Source organism: Ranitomeya variabilis, chromosome 1 (assembly GCF_051348905.1).
Source record: "Ranitomeya variabilis isolate aRanVar5 chromosome 1, aRanVar5.hap1, whole genome shotgun sequence".
NCBI lineage: Eukaryota > Metazoa > Chordata > Amphibia > Anura > Dendrobatidae > Ranitomeya > Ranitomeya variabilis.
This window is the reverse complement of record NC_135232.1, coordinates 794,952,549-794,974,317: the sequence shown is the minus strand read 5'-3', so window position 1 is coordinate 794,974,317 and position 21,769 is coordinate 794,952,549. Positions and strand designations below refer to the sequence as shown.

Genomic DNA, 21,769 nt, shown 5'->3' with positions numbered 1-21,769 from the left:
GGGCGGTAATGTCACTATGGGGGCAGGCTTTGCAGCGTTGAGAATCTTTCCCCTCATGTGCTCAATTACTTTTTTATCAGGGGACTTACAGTGCCTACAAGTAGTATTCAACCCCCTGCAGATTTAGCAGGTTTACACATTTGGAATTAACTTGGCATTGTGACATTTGGACTGTAGATCAGCCTGGAAGTGTGAAATGCACTGCAGCAAAAAAGAATGTTATTTCTTTGTTTATTTTTTTTTAAAATTGTGAAAAGTTGTTTCAGAGGGTCATTTATTATTCAACCCCTCAATCCACCAGAATTCTGTTTGGTTCCCCTAAAGTATTAAGAAGTAGTTCAGGCACAAAGAACAATGAGCTTCACATGTTTGGATTAATTATCTCTTTTTCCAGCCTTTTCTGACTATTTAAGACCCTCCCCAAACTTGGGAACAGCACTCATACATGGTCAACATGGGAAAGACAAAGGAGCATTCCAAGGCCATCAGAGACAAGATCGTGGAGGGTCACAAGGCTGGCAAGGGGTACAAAACCCTTTCCAAGGAGTTGGGCCTACCTGTCTCCACTGTTGGGAGCATCATCCGGAAGTGGAAGGCTTATGGAACTACTGTTAGCCTTCCACGGCCTGGACAGCCTTTGAAAGTTTCCTCCCGTGCCTAGGCCAGGCTTGTCCGAAGAGTCAAGGCTAACCCAAGGACAACAAGGAAGGAGCTCCGGGAAGATCTCATGGCAGTGGGGACATTGGTTTCAGTCAATACCATAAGTAACGTACTCCACCGCAATGGTCTCCGTTCCAGACGAGCCCGTAAGGTACCTTTACTTTCAAAGCGTCATGTCAAGGCTCGTCTACAGTTTGCTCATGATCACTTGGAGGACTCTGAGACTGACTGGTTCAAGGTTCTCTGGTCTGATGAGACCAAGATCGAGATCTTTGGTGCCAACCACACACGTGACGTTTGGAGACTGGATGGCACTGCATACGACCCCAAGAATACCATCCCTACAGTCAAGCATGGTGGTGGCAGCATCATCCTGTGGGGCTGTTTCTCAGCCAAGGGGCCTGGCCATCTGGTCCGCATCCATGGGAAGATGGATAGCACGGCCTACCTGGAGATTTTGGCCAAGAACCTCCGCTCCTCCATCAAGGATCTTAAGATGGGTCGTCATTTCATCTTCCAACAAGACAACGACCCAAAGCACACAGCCAAGAAAACCAAGGCCTGGTTCAAGAGGCAAAAAATCAAGGTGTTGCAGTGGCCTAGTCAGACTCCTGACCTTAACCCAATTGAAAACTTGTGGAAGGAGCTCAAGATTAAAGTCCACATGAGACACCCAAAGAACCTAGCTAACTTGGAGAAGATCTGCATGGAGGAGTGGGCCAAGATAACTCCAGAGACCTGTGCCGGCCTGATCAGGTCTTATAAAAGACAATTATTAGCTGTAATTGCAAACAAAGGTTATTCCACAAAATATTAAACCTAGGGGTTGAATAATAATTGACCCACACTTTTATGTTTAAAATTTATAAAAATTTAACTGAGCAACAAAACTTTTTGGTTTGTAAGATTTATGCATCTGTTAATAAATCCTGCTCTTGTTTGAAGTTTGAAGGCTCTAACTTATTTGCATCTTATTAAACCTGCTAAATCTGCAGGGGGTTGAATACTACTTGTAGGCACTGTATGTGCTTGACACCTACGCTTATATGCATTGTTTTTGTCCCAGCCATGCTGTTGCTCTTCAAGAGTCTCATTTGCCCCTTGTTGTCTTCAACGTTGTGCCTTTGCTGCTTTCCTTTCATTATCATTGGCATACTTTCTAGGAGGAGCCATGTTGGCGTTAATATTTGCTTTTTAAAGGGGTTTTCCCACGAACAAAAGTTCATTTAAAAAATTGTCTGTGTCTGACCGTGTACAGAACATGCCACAGCTCCTGGGCAGGGGAGGAAGCAAAAGACAAAACTGACATTACAGCAGGAGATCGCAGAGGATACATTTTGTGAGGTAAAATATTGTTTAAAAATAGTCAGTGAAATATTTTACCTGACAAAATGAATCCTCTGTGAACCCCTGCTGTAATGTCAGTATTGTCTTTTGCTTCCTCCCCTGCTAATGAAATGTGGTATGCTCCGTACATGGTCAGAGACAATTTTTAAAATGAACTTTCGTTCTTGTGAAAACCCCTTTAATGTGACCAGCTTCCTCTGCCTGTAGACACGTTGCACGTCTGCCACTGGGATGAGCCGACTGATTCACTGCCCCTGTGTGGAATTCGCACAGGCACAGTAAATCAGACCACCGCCCTCTTTGTGCAGACAGATAGCAACAATCACATTAAAACTGCGCATGCGCTCCTCCTGTACAAAGATGGCGACAGTTGGTGAATCATTTGGCTGATCTCAGCAGTGGCGTGTTCTCGATGGTGTTCCGCTGGTGGTACCTCACAAAAGGCTGCGTACGGCGTATACAGTGTGTGCTTGTGTGGTGCATATGGCGTATAAAGTGGGTGTGTGTGTGTGTGTGTGTGTGTGATGCGTATGGCATATACAGTGTGTGTTTGTGTGTGTGTGTGGTGCGTACGGCGTACACAGTGTGTTTATTGCGTACAACATATACAGTGAGTTTTTTGTGTGTGGTGCATACGGCGTATACAGTGTGCGTGTGTGTGGTTCGATGGTGTTTCGCTGGTGGTACCGCGCTAGAGGCTGGTACCACCAGCAGTTTCCATATTGAGAAACTACATCTGGACGGAATAGGATGTGAAGACATTATAAGGTAAGTACAGTACAGACCAAAAGTTTGGACCCACCTTCTCATTTAAAGATTTTTCTGATTTTTCATGACTATGAAAATTGTACATTCATACTGAAAGCATCAAAACTATGAATTAACACATGTGGAATTATATACTTAACAAAAAAGTGTGAAACAACTGAAAATATGTCTTATATTCTAGGTTCTTCAAAGTAGCCACCTTTTGCTTTGATGACTGCTTTGCACACTCTTGGCATTCTCAAGCAAGTGTACATCCACCATTATTCAGCAGCAGGTACCATCTCTGCACGGTGGACCCTGGGCTGCAAACACACCTCATATCTACCTCTTTATTATTTGGTGCATTCAGCTAGTCCTAACACATGTATGTAATTAATAAAAGAATATTTTACTAAAACAAATGGCGTGGGCTCCCACGCAATTTTCAAAACCAGCAGAGGTAAAGCCAGTTGCAGGGGGAAGATGTTTATAGCCAGGGAAGGGGGTAATACCCATGGAGCTTCCCAGGCTATTAATATCAGCTCACAGCTGTATAGTAAGCCTTTATTGGCTATTAAAATGGGGAACCCCAAAAAAAGATGTGGGGTTCCCCCATAATTAATAACCAGCAAAGGCTATGCAGACAGCTGCAGGCTGATATTAATAGCCTAAGAAGGACCATGGATTTTGGCCCCCCTGGCAAAAAACATCAGCACTCAGCTGCCTCAGAAAAGGCACATCAATAATTCCGGCACTTAGCCTCACTCTTCCCACTTGCCCTGTAGGGGTGGCAAGTGGGGTAATAGTTGGGGTGTTGATGTCACCTTTGTGACATCAAGCCCCGAGGTTAGCAATGAAGATGCGTCAATTAGATGCCCCCATTACTAACCCCATATAGTGACATAGTAAATAAAACAGACACCCAATAAAAAATCCTTTATTTGAAATAAACACACAGACTCCTTTATGGTTCTTAATTAAACCATACTTACAACATCTGCTAATTCCCAGAATCCCTCGATCTCCTGTAATAAAGAAAAAATAAAAAACAGCAATATACCCATACCTGTCCGGCGTGCAGTCAGGCCCACACTGTAATCCATATCTGGGGTATATACAGTTTACAACCAGGAGCCGTGCTAATGCGACCGGCCCAGCTGTAAACTACTAGGGAAGAATGAAATGCTGCAGGCGCAGACTCAGTGACTAGTGCTGTCATCACTGAGTCTGCACTCCCTCACAGCCTGAAACTCAGATGAACTCTTCAGTGTGGGAAAATGCCAGCTGATTTTCTCACGCTCAAGAGTTCATTGCGGGTCAAGCTGTGAAGGAGCGCAGCATCAGTGACCTCACCTCTATTCACTGAAACTGTTCTCGCAGCCGGCATGAACTGTATACTGTATATGCCCGTCGCTGGCTTTCCCTCTGCTGGTTATGAAAATTGCGATGGAGCCCACGCCATTTTTTTTGTAAAATAATATTTTATTAATTACATACAGTATATATATATATACATATATATATATACTGTATATGTTTTCTATGTGTATATATTCTATCTTTTCTATTATAACCTGTCAGGGTGATTTTTACAGTAGCCGCATATGAATTGCTGGGTTTTCAAAGGACAACGGTGCATAAAAAACAGACAGCACTCACATGGTGCGAGTTTTTCTCGCATTCATTGACTTGCATTAGCGAGTCTCATCCGAGATAAGCAGAAAATTGCAGCATGCTGCGATTTTTTTCTCAGTCCGATTTCAGCTGAGAAAAAAATCGCAGATGAGATGTCACCCATCGAATAACATTGGTCTGAATGCAATCTGATTTTTTATCGGATTGCACTCATCCAATTTTCTCACAAGTGAGTATGAGCCCTTAGATGGAAACCCCAAAGTAAGTGCTCAGCGTAGATCGCCAGAAAAATGTGATCCCAAACGTTATGTAAAATGTTCGCAATAAAAGCTTCAACTCAATCCACAAAAAAAGCAAGTCCCCACTCAGGTCTGTCATCTGTTAACTGAAATATATTGGGATTCCACGTTACCAGTAGCACAAAGGCTCTGAAAAAGCTAAATGGCTCCTCGCTCCCCAAAAGAAATTCAGCAAATTCTCCGATTCCAAATTCAAATGCCCCCCTCCCTTCTGAGCCCCAGTGTGCCAAATCAACATTTAGCACCCATATGTTTGGCATTTCTGTAATGATGAGAGCCCACCCAATTTACAGGTGCATGTCTCCAGAAGCATGAGCGGGGCATAATGTACTGGTCACTACAGCGTAATGGTCACTACAGCGTAATGGTCACTACAACGGCAGTTTGCAATTTTTACTCAGCAACATCCATTACTGCCTGTTTCTGGAAAACGCTCATGGAGTCAAAATCGTCACTACATCTGTAGATAAATTCTCAAAGGGTTATAATTTCCAATATGTGGTCACTTGTGGGGGGTTTCTGCTTTTTAAGCACTTAGGGGCTCTTTATATGGAATCCGCAATTTTCTCCTGTTACCCTTGTGAAAGTAAAAAAAATTAGGTCAAAAGGAAAATTTTTGTGAAAGAAATTAATTGTTTATGTTTTTCTTCCACATTCCAAAAATTCCTGTGAAGCACCGGAAGGGTTAATAAACTTCTTGAATATGGTTTTGAGCACCTTGAGGGGTGCAGTTTTTATAATGATGTCACTTTTGGGCATTTTCTGTCATATAGGCCCCTCAAATAGATAGTCAAAAAGATGTCAGTGACATATATAATTAGTAATATAATCAAACTCCCAGAACCGACATGGGTCCCATACTACCAAAATTTAAATCCTAGTGAATGTGTATTTTTACCCATGTAATTACAGGACAATAAGTGTATACTCCCGATACAATTGAAAACGAACAAAAAATTGGAGTTCTCTACACAATAGTAAAATCAAATGAAAAATACTTTATTACATATAGTGGAAAAATAAAAAAATGAAGTACAAACAAAGAAAAGAACCCTAGTAAAAAACACATAGGTCCGAGGCATAAGAAATAATATTAATGATAAACATCATCATGGTATTGGTGCAAGGCACTAAGAATTTATGCAGATATATATGTAAAAAGTCAGCCACAAGTATCAATAACAGATTTAGACCTCATATAGTCCTACAATGCTGACCACCATATAATGAAACTGCACTGTTCATTGTAAATTCCCTGAGGCTGCCATAATGACAATACACCTCCCACAGAAAGGAAAAAGAAGTGTCCTTAGTAGCTAAATTGCTTACCCATGATGGAAGTGACTGGGAACCAGTCCACCCCCTGACGCGCGTTTTGCGTAGGCTTTAACAAAGAAGGGATACTTTCTAATTTATCAATAACTTCAATAATGAGTAATTATTTGTAGTAACAATCCAATCTTCATTCTACCATAGACTGTGAAATAATGATAGGTAGCCTGTTTATATTGAGTATATGCTACATGTATGGTTTTTTACCTTTTTTTTTTTATTTCAGTGGTGAAAGTGGTGCTGGAAAAACTGTGGCTGCTAAATATATCATGGGCTATATATCCAAAGTATCAGGAGGTGGAGAAAAAGTACAGGTATTCGGAATATTGTATTTTTCTACAGTTTTTTGAATTCAGTTTCTAAGAATCCACATACAGTAGCAATCAAAAGTTTCAAGCAGTGGTTTCCTTGTTCTTGTTGGTAAGTGCACATTTTAGATGAAGAATAAAGGCAGCCAAGCTACAAAGGAACTTATGGAATCAAGGAGTAAAGATACACCTGTGAACCGCACCAGAATATGTGTTAGGGCTTATACTCATCTGCGTGAAAAACGGATGTGTGCAATCAGATAAAAAAATCGGATTACACACTGACTAATGTTATTCTATGATTCCTTGCTCATCTGTGATTTTTTCTCAGCTCACATTGGACTGATGTTTATAGACGGGGAAGGGTGTAATAAACATGGGGCTCTTAATATCAGCTCACAGCCGCCCCAGAAATGCCGCATCCATAAGATGTGCCAATTCTGGCACTTAGCCTCTGCTCTTCACACTGGGGCAGTGGCGAGTGGGGTAATAGTATTGGTATTGATGTCAGCTTTGTATTGGCAGCTGACATAAATCCCAGGGGTTAGTAATGGAGAGGAATCTATAAGACGCCCCATTACTAACCTTGTAGTCAAACTGTAATAAAAACAAAGCCTGAATAAAGTCCTTTATTTTAAATAAACACTCCCCCCTTCTTTTGCCCATTTATTATTGTAAAATTAAAAATAATAAACCAACATGTTTCTCACCTGTCTGACAAGAAGATAATCCATTTGTCCAACAACGAGACTAGCTCTGGTACATCTAGAGGCCATACTGAATGTCGGCATAATGCGAGTGTTCAGCTTGGCATCCAGCAGAGCCGTTGAGCTGTGCGTGATAGTGCAGCATCAGTGTTTTGCGATGATATGAATAAGGTGAGCAGAGTTCATAGTTGACAAACTCTGTTCACCTCACTGACGTCACAACTGCGTGAGAACTTACCCCACTTGCCACCGCACCAGGGCAAGGGGAAGAGCTGAGACTAAGTACCAGAATTGGTGCATCTTATGGATACACCATTTATGGGGTGGCTGAGAGCTGATCTTTTTAGTCTGGGAGAGGGACAATATCCATGGCCCCTTCATAGCCTATTAATATTCACCAGCAGATGTCTGCCTAGCTTTTGCTGGTTATTAATTATGGGGGGCCCATGTCATTTTTTTTAGGGGGTCCCCCATTTTAATAACTATTAAAGGCTAAGTTTACAGCTGTGAGCTGATATTGATAGCCTGTGAAGCTCCATTTTTATTACCCCCTTCTAGGGCAATAAACATCAGCCCTCAGCTGTTGGCTTTCCCTCAGCTGGTTATTAAAATTTTGAGGGACACCATGTCATTTTTTTCATGTACAGTAAGCTACATACGCAAAGCAATGATTATATTTCTCACTCATGTATTTTTACCTATCTATCTATCTATCTATCTATCTATCTATCTAAAAATAGTTTGTTAGAAAACTATCTTTAAATGATATAGAGAATTACTCTATGTAAAAGCTATGGTTAAAATCGCATTGCATACGGATTGCATACGCCTGTCGTACAGATGTCATATGGGTGTTATGTGAAAAAAATTGCATTGTATTCGCATGACATACATTCGACTTTTCAAGAACAACATAGGACTGATTTTATTAACGCTGATGTGTATGAATCCTCAACCAATAGCTTCCTCAAAGTAACCGCTTTTAACCCTTAGGGCTCATACTCATTTGCGAGAAACACGGGCGAGTGCTATCCAATAAAAAATCATCTGCAATTTTTTTTTCTTAGCTGATATTATACTGAGAAAAGAAACGCAGCATGCTTCGATTGTCCTTGTATCTAGGACGAGACTCGCCAATGCAAGCCTATGGGTGCAAGAAAAAAATAGCACAGCACTCGAACCATGCGAGTGCTGTCCAATTTTTACGCATCGGTGTCCTTTGAAAAGCCGGCAATTCATGAGCTACATACAGTAAAATCACAGAGTGACAGGTTAAAATAGAATAGATAGAATATATATATATACATAGAATACATACACTCACTGGCCACTTTATTAGGTACACCTGTCCAACTTCTTGTTAACACTTAATTTCTAATCAGCCAATCACATGGCGGCAACTCAGTGCATTTAGGCATGTAGACATGGTCAAGACAATCTCCTGCAGTTCAAACCGAGCATCAGTATGGGGAAGAAAGGTGATTTGAGTGCCTTTGAACGTGGCATGGTTGTTGGTGCCAGAAGGGCTGGTCTGAGTATTTCAGAAACTGCTGATCTACTGGGATTTTCACGCACAACCATCTCTAGGGTTTACAGAGAATGGTCCGAAAAAGAAAAAAAATCCAGTGAGCGGCAGTTCTGTGGGCGGAAATGCCTTGTTGATGCCAGAGGTCAGAGGAGAATGGGCAGACTGGTTCGAGCTGATAGAAAGGCAACAGTGACTCAAATCGCCACCCGTTACAACCAAGGTAGGCCTAAGAGCATCTCTGAACGCACAGTGCGTCGAACTTTGAGGCAGATGGGCTACAGCAGCAGAAGACCACACCGGGTACCACTCCTTTCAGCTAAGAACAGGAAACTGAGGCTACAATTTGTACAAGCTCATCGAAATTGGACAGTAGAAGATTGGAAAAACGTTGCTTGGTCTGATGAGTCTCGATTTCTGCTGCGACATTCGGATGGTAGGGTCAGAATTTGGCGTAAACAACATGAAAGCATGGATCCATCCTGCCTTGTATGGAGCATCTTTGGGATGTGCAGCCGACAAATCTGCGGCAACTGTGTGATGCCATCATGTCAATATGGACCAAAATCTCTGAGGAATGCTTCCAGCACCTTGTTGAATCTATGCCACGAAGAATTGAGGCAGTTCTGAAGGCAAAAGGGGGTCCAACCCATTACTAGCATGGTGTACCTAATAAAGTGGCCGGTGAGTGTAGATATATAGATGTCAGTGACACACACACACAGTGGGTACGGAAAGTATTTCTTACTTTTTCACTCTTTGTTTCATTGCAGCCATTTGGTAAATTCAAAAAATTTCATTTTTTTTCTCATTCATGTACACTCTGCACCCCATCTTGACTGAAAAAAAAAACAGAAATGTAGTAATTTTTGCAAATTTATTTAAAAAGAAAAACTAAATCACAGCATCTAATTGTCAAAACCTTTTGAAGTCTTTCCTCCTTGAGACATAATATTCCCTTGCTCACAACAATCAAAAGACTTAGTAATAAAGTGCCTGACAGGGTCGAAACATCTAACTTTGTCTCATATTTTAACAGCTACCTTGTTTATGTTTGCCTTCACGAATAATAAAAACATTTCATCACTGAACAATTCAGAGTGTGCTGTGAATCTCTCTTGCCTTTACTGTACTGATTAGCATGCAGAAAATCCTAGACCGTGGATTTATCTCTTGCTTAATTTTAAGTTCAGAGTTCCTGTTATATTAGTCAAAAAGAAAGAGGAGATAAGTAGATTGAGCTATAGCTGTGGGCTGTAATTTTCAGTAGAGCATGGAACTTATTTCTACACAGTCTAGGCATTTAAGTCCAGTGGATGGTTCTACTCAGTGTTTGGAAAGTTTTTTACCTACAAAATTGTTAATCTGCATGTAGAAAAGTTGATGTCACAGTGTTATATTTGCCTTTTGTAACAAGCGAGAAATACAAACATGTTGCTATGTTATTATATTTCTTACTTTTCCAGCATGTTAAAGACATAATCCTTCAATCTAATCCTCTCCTTGAAGCTTTTGGCAATGCAAAAACAGTCCGAAACAACAATTCAAGTCGATTTGTAAGTTATAGAACTGTTAACATTCACGATTTACTTATAAAATTAGTAAAAGTACCAATAATATTATAAACCTTACATAACATAAAAACAAGTATAACTGGAAAAAATGCAGTTATAAATCAATGAATTTATTGAATACCTAATGAAGAATAAGTAATGGTACAATAAAATGATATTCTGACATTCTAGGGGAATTAAATGCAGATTTGCTTCAGATCCATAACTATAATAATAATCTCTATTTTTGTATAGCGCTAACATATTCCACAGCGCTTTACAGGTTGCACACATTATCATCGCTGTCCCCGATGGGGCTCACAATCTAGAGTCCCTAACAGTATGTCTTTGGAATTTGGGAGGAAACCGGAGTACCCGGAGGAAACCCACGCAAACACGGGGAGAACATACAAACTCCTTGCAGATGTTGTCCTTGGTGGGATTTGAACCCAGGACGCCAGCGCTGCAAGGCTGCGGTGCTAACTAACTATAACTAGTTTTAAGACATGGTACATTCAGTGTGATGAAATCGGTGATGAAAATTCTCAACAAATTCCCAACAGGATTTTAAAAACAATGCTCATTCTGATTTGGTGATAATTTTCACCACTGATTTTACTTCTTTGAATATGAGTGGAAAATGTCTGGAGAAAATATCTGTACAATTTCTTGCCGTGTTTTATATTCCACTGCAGATTTTAGCACTCAATATAAATTTATGGAAACAATGAGCACGTCATAGAATTTATACATCAGTCATATAACATTTCTATGTATATCATGACATCTCAAGCCATGCACAGTGCCTTTAAAGAGGACCTGTCAGTTTTCCTATCATGTTTTATTTTTTTTAGTAATTCCTTGCATTCTCCAAAAATGAACAAGTCTACATTGTGCTGGTCTTCTGTCAATCTTCCTGGAAGATATAACTTAATATCTTGGTGTTACCACTTTATGCTAAATGTGCTGTATCTTTTTTCATTAGTATCATGTGATGTAACATTTAGAAACTGAGACTAGATGGAGAAAGGCAGCGCCTCAGTGTCGTCTATGGCTGTTTGCACATTGCTGCTTAAAGAACAGACATTGTCCTGACACGGCATCTAGATATGAGTCATATTTTTTCATACCGGTTGATAATATGCAAGATAGTTCCTAAACCACACTTAATTGATTCAATGACTAAATTTATGGTAACTTGGCGACAGGTAAAGACGGGAGTACAAACTGCTTTATTTTTTGTGTGGTGAGAATGAGTCACTGGATTGAGGAATAACATGGGAAAGGCACAACAAAGGTCTAAGAAAATAAGTTTTTTAATTGTTATTGTATGGGAAATACATGTATATTAACGCCTTCATGAGCTTAGAATTATCCATACATCCTGGTTGGGAAAGATTTCCCGACCTTGGACATGGATACGTCCTGGTGATTTTGCGGCACTAGAGTTGTGCGCGCAAGATTGCCATTGGGTGTTCAGCAAATCTGACAGCTGACACCTAGATCTCACTGCCAGGAGAGATGCCCGCACCGCTCCTGGCAGAAAAAAAACCCTACCGCTATCGATATTTATCGCAGCATTTAGAAGACAACAGGAGGGCTCCGTACCCCCTCAGATCGGTGACTTTGTGACGTCATTGTGACCCGACGTCATCATGACAAAATCCAGGTCACCAAGGCTAGCAAGCTTGTTAGACCCTGAGCAGAGCATGGTCTAATAGGCTTGTATCAGAGCATCACTGACTGTTTATAAACATCGCATTGCATTGCAAAATAGTTTTATTGTCTAAAAACGCCAAAACATAAAAAAAAGATAAAATTGTGATATCACTATAATCATACTGACCTAAAGAATAAACCTGCTTTATCAATTTTACCACATGTTGAACAGCTTATGAAAAAAAAAACAATTCCTGAATTGCTGGTTTTTTGTTTATTCTGCCTCCCAAAAATAGAAATAGAAAGCGAACAAAAAATGGTGGCGTAATGTGTTACTGATGGTAGCCTTTGTTACGGTGGTCCTAGCTCTATGCAGGTCATTCACTAGGTCCCCCCGTGTGGCTCTGGGATTTTTGCTCACCATTCTTGTGATCATTTTGACCCCACGGGGTGAGATCTTGCGTGGAGCCCCAGATCGAGGGAGATTATCAGTGGTCTTGTATGTCTTCCATTTTCTTATTATTGCTCTCACAGTTGATTTTATCACTCCAAGCTGCTTGCCTATTGCAGATTCAGTCTTCCCAGCCTGGTGCAGGGCTACAATTTTGTTTCTGGTGTCCTTCGACAACTCTTTGGTCTTCACCATAGTGGAGTTTGGAGTGTGACTGTTTGAGGTTGTGGACAGGTATCTTTTATACTGATAACAAGTTCAAACAGGTGCCATTACTACAGGTAATGAGGGAAGGACAGAGGAGCCTCTTAAAGAAGAAGTTACAGGTCTGTGAGAGCCAAAAATCTTGCACGTTTGTAGGTGACCAAATACTTCATTTCCACCATAATTTGCTAAATAAATCTTGCCAAATCAGACAAGGTGATTTTCTTTATTTGTTTTCTCAATTTGACTCTCATAGTTGTGGTCTACCTATGATGTGAATTACAGGCCTCTCTCATCTTTTTAAGTGGGAGAACTTGCACAATTGGTGGCCCCACTATGTATATACAACCCCTGGCAAAACTTATGTAATCACCGGCCTTGGAGGATGTTCATTCAGATGTTTAATTTTGTAGAAAAAAAAGCAGATCACAGACATGACACAAAACTAAAGTAATTTCAAATGGCAACTTTCTGGCTTTAAGAAACACTAAAAGAAATCAAGAGCAAAAAATGTGGTAGTCAGTAATGGTTACTTTTTTTAACCAAGCATAGGGGAAAAAATATGGAGTCACTTAATTCTGAGGGAAAAAATTATGGAATCATGAAAAACAAGCAAAAAAGCACTCCAACACATCAGTAGTATTTTGTTGCACCACCTCTGGCTTTTATAACAGCTTGCAGTCTCTGAGGCATGGACTTAATGAGTGTCAAACAGCACTCTCCATCAATCTGGCTCCAACTTTCTCTGATTGCTGTTGCCAGATCAGCTTTGCAGGTTGGAGCCTTGTCATGGACCATTTTCTTCAACTTCCACCAAAGATTTTCAATTGGATTGAGATCCGGACTATTTGCAGGCCATGACATTGACCTTATGTGTCTTTTTTCAAGGAATGTTTTCACAGCATGCATTATCATCTTGAAAAATGATTTCATCATCCCCAAACATCCTTTCAATTGATGGGATAAGAAAAGTGTCCAAAATATCAACATAAACTTGTGCATTTATTGAAGATGTAATGACAACCATCTCCCCAGTGCCTTTACCAGACATGCAGTCCCATATCATCAATGACTGTGGAAATTTGCATGTTCTCTTCAGGCAGTCATCTTTATAAATCTCATTGGAATGGCACCAAACAAAAGTTCCAGCATCATCACCTTGCCCAATGCAGATTCGTGATTCATCACTGAATATGACTTTCATCCAGTCATCCACAGTCCACAATTGCTTTTTCTTAGCCCATTGTAACCTTGTTTTTTTCTGTTTAGGTGTTAATGATGGCTTTCGTTTAGCTTTTCTGCATGTAAATCCCATTTCCTTTAGGCGGTTTCTTACAGTTTGGTCACAGACGTTGACTCCAGTTTCCACCCATTCGTTCCTCATTTGTTTTGTTGTGCATTTCCTGTTTTGGAGACATACTGCATTAAGCTTCCAGTCTTGACGCTTTGATGTCTTCCTTGGTCTACCAGTATGTTTGCCTTTAACAATCTTCCCATGTTGTTTGTATTTGGTCCAGATTTTAGACACAGCTGACTGTGAACAACCAACATCTTTTGCAACATTGTGTGATGATTTACCCTCTTTTAAGAGTTTGATAATCCTCTCCTTTGTTTCAATTGACATCTCTAGTGTTGGAGCCATGATTCATATCAGTCCACTTGGTGCAACAGCTCTCCAAGGTGTGATCACTCCATTTTAGATGCAGACTAAGGAGCAGATCTAATTTGATGAAGGTGTTAGTTTTGGGAATGAAAATTTACCGAATGATTCCATAATTTTTTCCCTCAGAATTGAGTGACTCCTTAATTTTTCCCCTATGCTTGGTTAAAAAAAAGTAACCATTACTGACTACCACATTTATTTGTTCTTAACTTCGTTTAGTGTTTCTTAAAGCCAGAAAGTTGCCATTTGAAATTACTTTAATTTTGTGCCATGTCTATGATCTTCTTTTTTTCTACAAAATTATATATATATATACTTAACAAAAAAGTGTGAAACAACTGAAATTATGTCTTAGCCACCTTTTGCTTTGATGACTGCTTTACTTTGAAGAACCTAGAATATAAAACATAATTTCAGTTGTTTCACACTTTTTTGTTAAGTATAAAGTTCCACATGTGTTAATTCATAGTTTTGATGCCTTCAGTGTGAATGCACAATTTTCATAGTCATGAAAATACAGAACAATCTTTAAATGTCCAAACTTTTGGTCTGTACTGTATATATATATATATATATATATATATATATATATATACACTGCTCAAAAAAAAGGGAACACTAAAATACTACATCCTAGATATCACTGAATGAAATATTTCAGTTGCAAATCTTTATTCATTACATAGCTGAATGTGTTGAGAACAATAAAACATAAAAATGAGCAATGTAAATAAAAATGAATATCCCATGGAGGTCTGGATTTGGAATGATACTCAAAATCAAAGTGGAAAATCAAATTACAGGTCCAACTTCAGTGGAAATGCCTCAAAACAAGGAAATTATATTCTGTTGTGTGTGTGTGTGTGTGTGTGTGTGTGTGTGTGTGTGTGTGTGTGTGTGTGTGTGTATGTGTGTGACCTCCACGTGCCTGTATGCCTGTAAGCTTGGGCATGCTCATGATGAGGCGGCGGATGGTCTTCTGAGGGATCTCCTCCCAGACCTGGACTAAAGCATCCACCAACTCCTGGACAGTCTGTGGTGCAATGTGACATTGGTGGATGGTGCGAATATGATGTCCCAGATGTGTTCAATCGGATTCAGGTCTGGGGAACAGGCGGCCAGTCCATAGCTTCAATGCCTTCATCTTGCAGCAACTGCTAACACTCCAGCCACATGAGGTCTGGCATTGTCCTGCATTAAGAGGAACCCAGAGCCAACCACCCCAGCATATAGTCTCACAAGGCGTCTGAGGATCTCATCTCGGTACCTTATGGCAGTCAGGCTACCTCTGGTGAGCACATAGAGGGCTGTGCGGCCCTCCAAAAAATGCCACCCCACACCATCACTGACCCACTGCCAAATTGGTCATGCTGAAGGATGTGGCAGGCAGCAGATCGCTCTCCACGGCGTCTCCAGACTCTGTCACGTCTGTCACGTGTGCTCAGTGTGAACCTGCTTTCATCTCTGAAGAGCCCAGGGTGCCAGTGGCGAATTTGCCAATCCTGGTGTTCTGTGGCAAATGCCAAGCGTCCTGCACGGTGTTGGGCTGTGAGCACAACCCCCAACTGTGGACGTCGGGCACTCAGACCATCCTCATGGAGTCAGTTTTTAACTGTTTGTGCAGACAGATGCACATTTGTGGCCTTCTGGAGGTCATTTTGCAGGGCTCTGGCAGTGCTCCTCCTGTTCCTTCTTGCACAAAGGCTGAGGTAGCGGTCCTGCTGCTGGGTTGTTGCCCTCCTACGGCCCCCTCCACATCTCCTGATGTACTGGCCTGTCTCCTGGTAGTGCCTTCAGCCTCTGGACACTACACTGACAGACATAGCAAACCTTCTTGCCACAGCTCGCATTGATGTGCCATCCTGGATGAGCTGCACTACCTGAGCCACTTGTGTGGGTTGTAGAGTCCGTCTCATGCTTCCAAGAGTGTGAAAGCACAACCAACATTCAAAAGTGACCAAAACATCAGCCAGAAAGCATTGGTACTGAGATGTGGTCTGTGGTCCCCACCTGCAGAACCACTCCTTTATTGAGTATGTATTGATAATTGCCAATAATTTCCATCTGTTGTTTATTCCATTTGCACAACAGCATGTGAAATTGATTGTCAAACAGTGTTGCTTCCTAAGTGGACAGTTTGATTTCACAGAAATTTGATTTACTTGGAGTTATATTTTTGTTTAAGTGTCCCCTTTATTTTTTTGAGCAGTGTGTGTGTGTATATATATATACACTCACCGGCCAATTTATTAGGTACACCATGCTAGTAACGGGTTGGACCCCCTTTTGCCTTCAGAACTGCCTCAATTCTTCGTGGCATAGATTCAACAAGGTGCTGGAAGCATTCCTCAGAGATTTTGGTCCATATTGACATGATGGCATCACACAGTTGCCGCAGATTTGTCGGCTGCACATCCCAAAGATGCTCCATACAAGGCAGGATGGATCCATGCTTTCATGTTGTTTACGCCAAATTCTGACCCTACCATCCGAATGTCGCAGCAGAAATCGAGACTCATCAGACCAAGCAACGTTTTTCCAATCTTCTACTGTCCAATTTCGATGAGCTTGTACAAATTGTAGCCTCAGTTTCCTGTTCTTAGCTGAAAGGAGTGGTACCCGGTGTGGTCTTCTGCTGCTGTAGCCCATCTGCCTCAAAGTTCGACGCACTGTGCGTTCAGAGATGCTCTTAGGCCTACCTTGGTTGTAACGGGTGGCGATTTGAGTCACTGTTGCCTTTCTATCAGCTCGAACCAGTCTGCCCATTCTCCTCTGACCTCTGGCATCAACAAGGCATTTCCGCCCACAGAACTGCCGCTCACTGGATTTTTTTTCTTTTTTTGGACCATTCTCTGTAAACCCTAGAGATGGTTGTGCGTGAAAATCCCAGTAGATCAGCAGTTTCTGAAATACTCAGACCAGCCCTTCTGGCACCAACAACCATGCCACGTTCAAAGGCACTCAAATCACCTTTCTTCCCCATACTGATGCTCGGTTTGAACTGCAGGAGATTGTCTTGACCATGTCTACATGCCTAAATGCACTGAGTTGCCGCCATGTGATTGGCTGATTAGAAATTAAGTGTTAACAAGAAGTTGGACAGGTGTACCTAATAAAGTGGCCGGTGAGTGTATATAGATCTATTCTATGTGTATGTATTTAGTCTATTCCATTTTAACTTGTCACTCTGTGATTATACTGTATGCTGCAGATGATTTGCTGGCTTTTAATCTATCTATCGTATTTATATATATAAATAATCTATCCTAATATATACTTTCCATGCGTATGTAATGTCTTCACATCCTGTTCCGTCCAGATGTGTCCGGATCCCAGAATTCCAAGCGGCGGAAGTTCACCGACCGCCATATTGGGACACCCAAGTGATGGGTGTCTCATTATGGAAACTGCTGGTGGTACCAGGCTCTTGCGCGGTACCACCAGCGGAACACTGTCGCACCACACACACACACACACACTGTATATGCCGTACACACTACACGCACACTGTATACGCCGTACACAGCTTCTTGTGTGGTAGCACCAGAGGAACAACGTCGTGAACACGCCACTGCCGGGATTAGCCGAATGATTCACTGACCGCCGCTATCTTTGTACGGGAGGAGAGCAGGTTTGCGCGAATTCCGCACAGGCGCAGTGAATCATTTTAACACAGGGGGAGAGGTGAGTGCACATACGAAAGAGGACACACAGGGGGAGACAGCTCAAACGAGAGAACACATGAGGGAAGAAGACAGCATAATGGTGGAGAGAGAGCACACATGGGGAGAGCACAAGGTGTACACAGGTCAAAGAAGAGATGACATGAGAGAAGAAGACAGCAGATGGGGGAGAGAGAGCGCAGGGGGGAGACAGCTCAAACGGGACAGCACATGAGGGGAGAACACAGCACAGGAAGGAGAAAGACAGCAAACAAGGGAGATAGCACATGGGGTAGACAGGTCAAAGAAGAGAGCACAGACAGGAGAAGTCAACCCATGGGGAAAGAGAGAGTGGATAGGTGGGTGAGCATATGGGGGGGAGAGATTCTCAACGCTGCAAAGCCTGCCCCCATCGTAACATTACCGCCTTCCCAATGCAATAGCATCGGGCCTCCATCTAGTATATATATATATGTGTGTGTGTGTGTGTGTGTGTGTGTTTTGACGAATATTTCCTTTGAAAACGATGTGTAAATGACAGAGAATTGCTGTATGTAAAAGCTCATGTTAAAATCGCATTGCAATCGGATAGCAATCGCACTGCATACGGATGTCATACGGATACATAAGTGCGAGAAAATCACATCATCGCATTGCAAACGCATTACACACGGATGACCATACGGAGAACACTTGTGCAACTCTTGGCAGGGAGACTCAGACCGATTTTCCTTATGGTAAGTGTTGTGAATTTTGTTGTGGGTTCTGCTCTTGGGCTCCCTCCGGTGGTTATAAGTGGTAGTGCTGCTGTTTGTCCTTCACAGCAGTCATCAGGTGCTTCCACTTTGGACAGGGCTATTTAGTCTGGCTTCACCCTTTAGTGAGTGCCAGTTGTCCATTGTTTTTCTGGAGGATTCACATCTCTGCTTGGTTTCTCCTGCTGGATTGTCCAAATCATCAAAGATAAGTCCTGGCTTGTTTTTGCAGTCCACATGCGGTGGACTTTATAGTTCAGTGAATTGCTATGTTTTTTCTTGTCCAGCTTTGTCTGTGTAAGGATTTATTCAGCCAAGTTGGAAGCTCTGGAGTCGCAGAGTTACCCTCCATGCCTTTAGTTAGGTGTGGAGATTTTTGTATTCTCTGTGGTGGATTTTTGTAGTAATTTAATACTGACTGCACAGTACTCTGTCCTGTCTTTTCTTTCTAGGTAGCGTGGCCTCCTTTGCTAAATTCTGTTTTCAGTCTGCGTTTGTAATTTCCCTCTCCTCTCACAGTCAATATTTGTGGGGGGCTGTCTTTCCTTTGGGGATTTTCTCTGAGGCAAGATAGTTTTCCTGTTTCTATCTTTAGGGGTAATTAGTCCTCCGGCTGTGACGAGGTGTCGAGGGAGTGACAGGAACATCCCACGGCTACTTATAGTTGCGGTGTTAAGTTCAGGGTCTGTGGTCAGTATAGAGGCCACCTACTCCAGAGCTCGTCCATGCTGCTCCTAGGCCACCAGATCATAACAGTACAACTGGCCAACAATGAGTTAACCGCATCTCAAAAGAAGGGAAAGAAAGTGCTGAGCCATTTTCTTTTCTGTACTCTGTTGTGTTTTTTTGTTCCCTCTTCACCTCTGGGTGGCTCAAGAGTTAGGTGCTGACATGGATGTTCAGGGACTTGCTTCTCGGGTGGATCAACTTGCTGCTAGAGTACAGGGTATTTCTGATTATATCGTGCAGACTCCTGTTTTAGAGCCTAGAATTCCTACCCCCGATCTGTTTTTTGGGGACAGGTCCAAATTTTTGAGCTTTAAAAATAACTGTAAACTGTTTTATGCTCTGAAGCCCCGTTCCTCTGGTGATCCCATCCAGCAGGTAAAAATTGTCATTTCTCTGTTGCGTGGCGACCCGCAGGATTGGGCATTTTCCCTGGAATCTGGGAATCTGGCCTTGCTTAATGTAGACACCTTTTTTCAGGCGCTTGGGTTATTGTATGATGAACCTAATTCTGTGGATCATGCTGAGAAAACCTTCTTGGCCCTGTTTCAGGGTCAAGAAGCGGCAGAATCATATTGCCAGAAATTTAGAAAATGGTCTGTGCTTACTAAGTGGAATGAGGATGCTTTGGCGGCAATTTTCAGAAAGGGTCTTTCTGAATCTGTTAAAGATGTTATGGTGGGCTTCCCCACGCCAGCAGGTCTGAGTGATTCTATGTCTCTGGCCATTCAAATTGATCGGCGCTTGCGTGAGCGCAGAGTTGTGCACACTATGGCATTGTCTTCCGAGCGGAGTCCTGAGCCAATGCAGTGTGATAGGATTGTGTCTAGAGCTGAACGCCAAGGATTCAGACGTCAGAATAGGTTGTGCTTTTACTGCGGCGATTCTGCTCATGTTATTTCTGATTGCCCTAAGCGTGCCAAGAGAATCGCTAATTCTGTTACCATCAGTACTGTACAACCTAAATTTCTGTTATCTGTGACCCTGATCTGCTCATTATCGTCATTCTCTGTCATGGCATTTGTGGATTCAGGCGCCGCTTTAAATTTGATGGACTTAGAATTTGCCAGACGTTGTGGTTTTCCCTTACAGCCTTTGCGGAGTCCTATCCCTTTGAGGGGTATTGATGCTACACCATTGGCTAAAAATAAACCTCAGTTTTGGACACAGTTAACCATGTGCATGGCGCCAGCCCATCAGGAAGATTGTCGTTTCCTGGTGTTGCATAATTTGCATGATGCTATTGTGCTGGGGTTTCCATGGTTACAGGTACATAATCCGGTGTTGGATTGGAAATCTATGTCTGTGACTAGTTGGGGTTGTCAGGGGGTTCATGATGACGTTCCTCTGATGTCAATTTCCTCCTCCCCCTCTTCTGAAATTCCTGAGTTTCTGACAGATTTCCAGGATGTTTTCGATGAGCCCAAGTCCAGTTCCCTTCCACCGCATAGGGACTGTGATTGTGCTATTGACTTGATTCCAGGCTGTAAGTTTCCTAAGGGCCTCTTTGGAGTACAGAAGGTTTCTTTTTTGGGCTTCATTTTTTCTCCATCATCTATAGAAATGGATCCGGTTAAGGTTCAGGCCATTCATGATTGGATCCAGCCCACATCCGTGAAGAGCCTTCAGAAATTTTTGGGCTTTGCTAATTTTTATCGCCGTTTCATTGCCAACTTCTCCAGTGTGGTTAAACCCCTGACCGATTTGATGAGGAAGGGCGCTGATGTAGCTAATTGGTCCTCTGAGGCTGTTTCTGCCTTTCAGGAGCTTAAGCGCCGATTTACTTCTGCCCCTGTGTGCGTCAGCCAGATGTTTCTCTTCCTTTTCAGGTTGAGGTTGACGCTTCTGAGATTGGGGCAGGGGCCGTTTTGTCTCAGAGGAATTCTGATGGCTCCTTGATGAAACCGTGTGCCTTCTTTTCTCGAAAGTTTTCGCCTGCGGAATGCAATTATGATGTCAGCAATCGTGAGTTGTTGGCTATGAAGTGGGCATTTGAGGAGTGGCGACATTGGCTTGAGGGGGCCAAGCACCGTATTGTGGTCTTGACCGATCATAAGAATCTGATTTACCTCGAGTCTGCCAAACGGCTGAATCCTAGACAGGCCCGATGGTCCCTGTTTTTCTCCCGTTTTGATTTTGTTGTCTCGTATCTTCCGGGTTCTAAGAATGTTAAGGCTGATGCCCTCTCTAGGAGTTTTTTGCCTAATTCCCCTGGGATTCTTGAGCCGGTTGGTATTCTGAAGGAGGGGGTGATTCTTTCTGCCATCTCCCCTGATTTGCGACGGGTTCTTCAGGAGTTTCAGGCTGATAAACCTGATCGCTGTCCAGCGGGGAAACTGTTTGTTCCTGACAGATGGACTAGTAAAGTGATTTCTGAGGTTCACTGTTCTGTGTTGGCTGGCCATCCTGGAATTTTTGGTACCAGCGATTTGGTTAGTAGGTCCTTTTGGTGGCCTTCTTTGTCACGGGATGTGCGTTCTTTTGTGCAGTCCTGTGGGACTTGTGCGCGGGCCAAACCTTGCTGCTCCCGCGCCAG

The 21,769-nt window shown here is 42.3% G+C and overlaps 1 protein-coding gene across 1 annotated transcript in view; it reads left to right on the top strand.

The window, feature by feature from the left end:
• MYO1F (myosin IF) overlaps window positions 1-21,769 on the top strand; it is a 302,201-nt gene that overhangs the window by 113,587 nt on the left and 166,845 nt on the right. Inside the window, exons 5-6 of the mRNA XM_077273492.1 lie at window positions 6,247-6,334; window positions 10,027-10,116. Coding sequence (XP_077129607.1) covers window positions 6,247-6,334; window positions 10,027-10,116 — 178 coding nt within the window. The remainder of the gene's footprint in view (window positions 1-6,246; window positions 6,335-10,026; window positions 10,117-21,769) is intronic.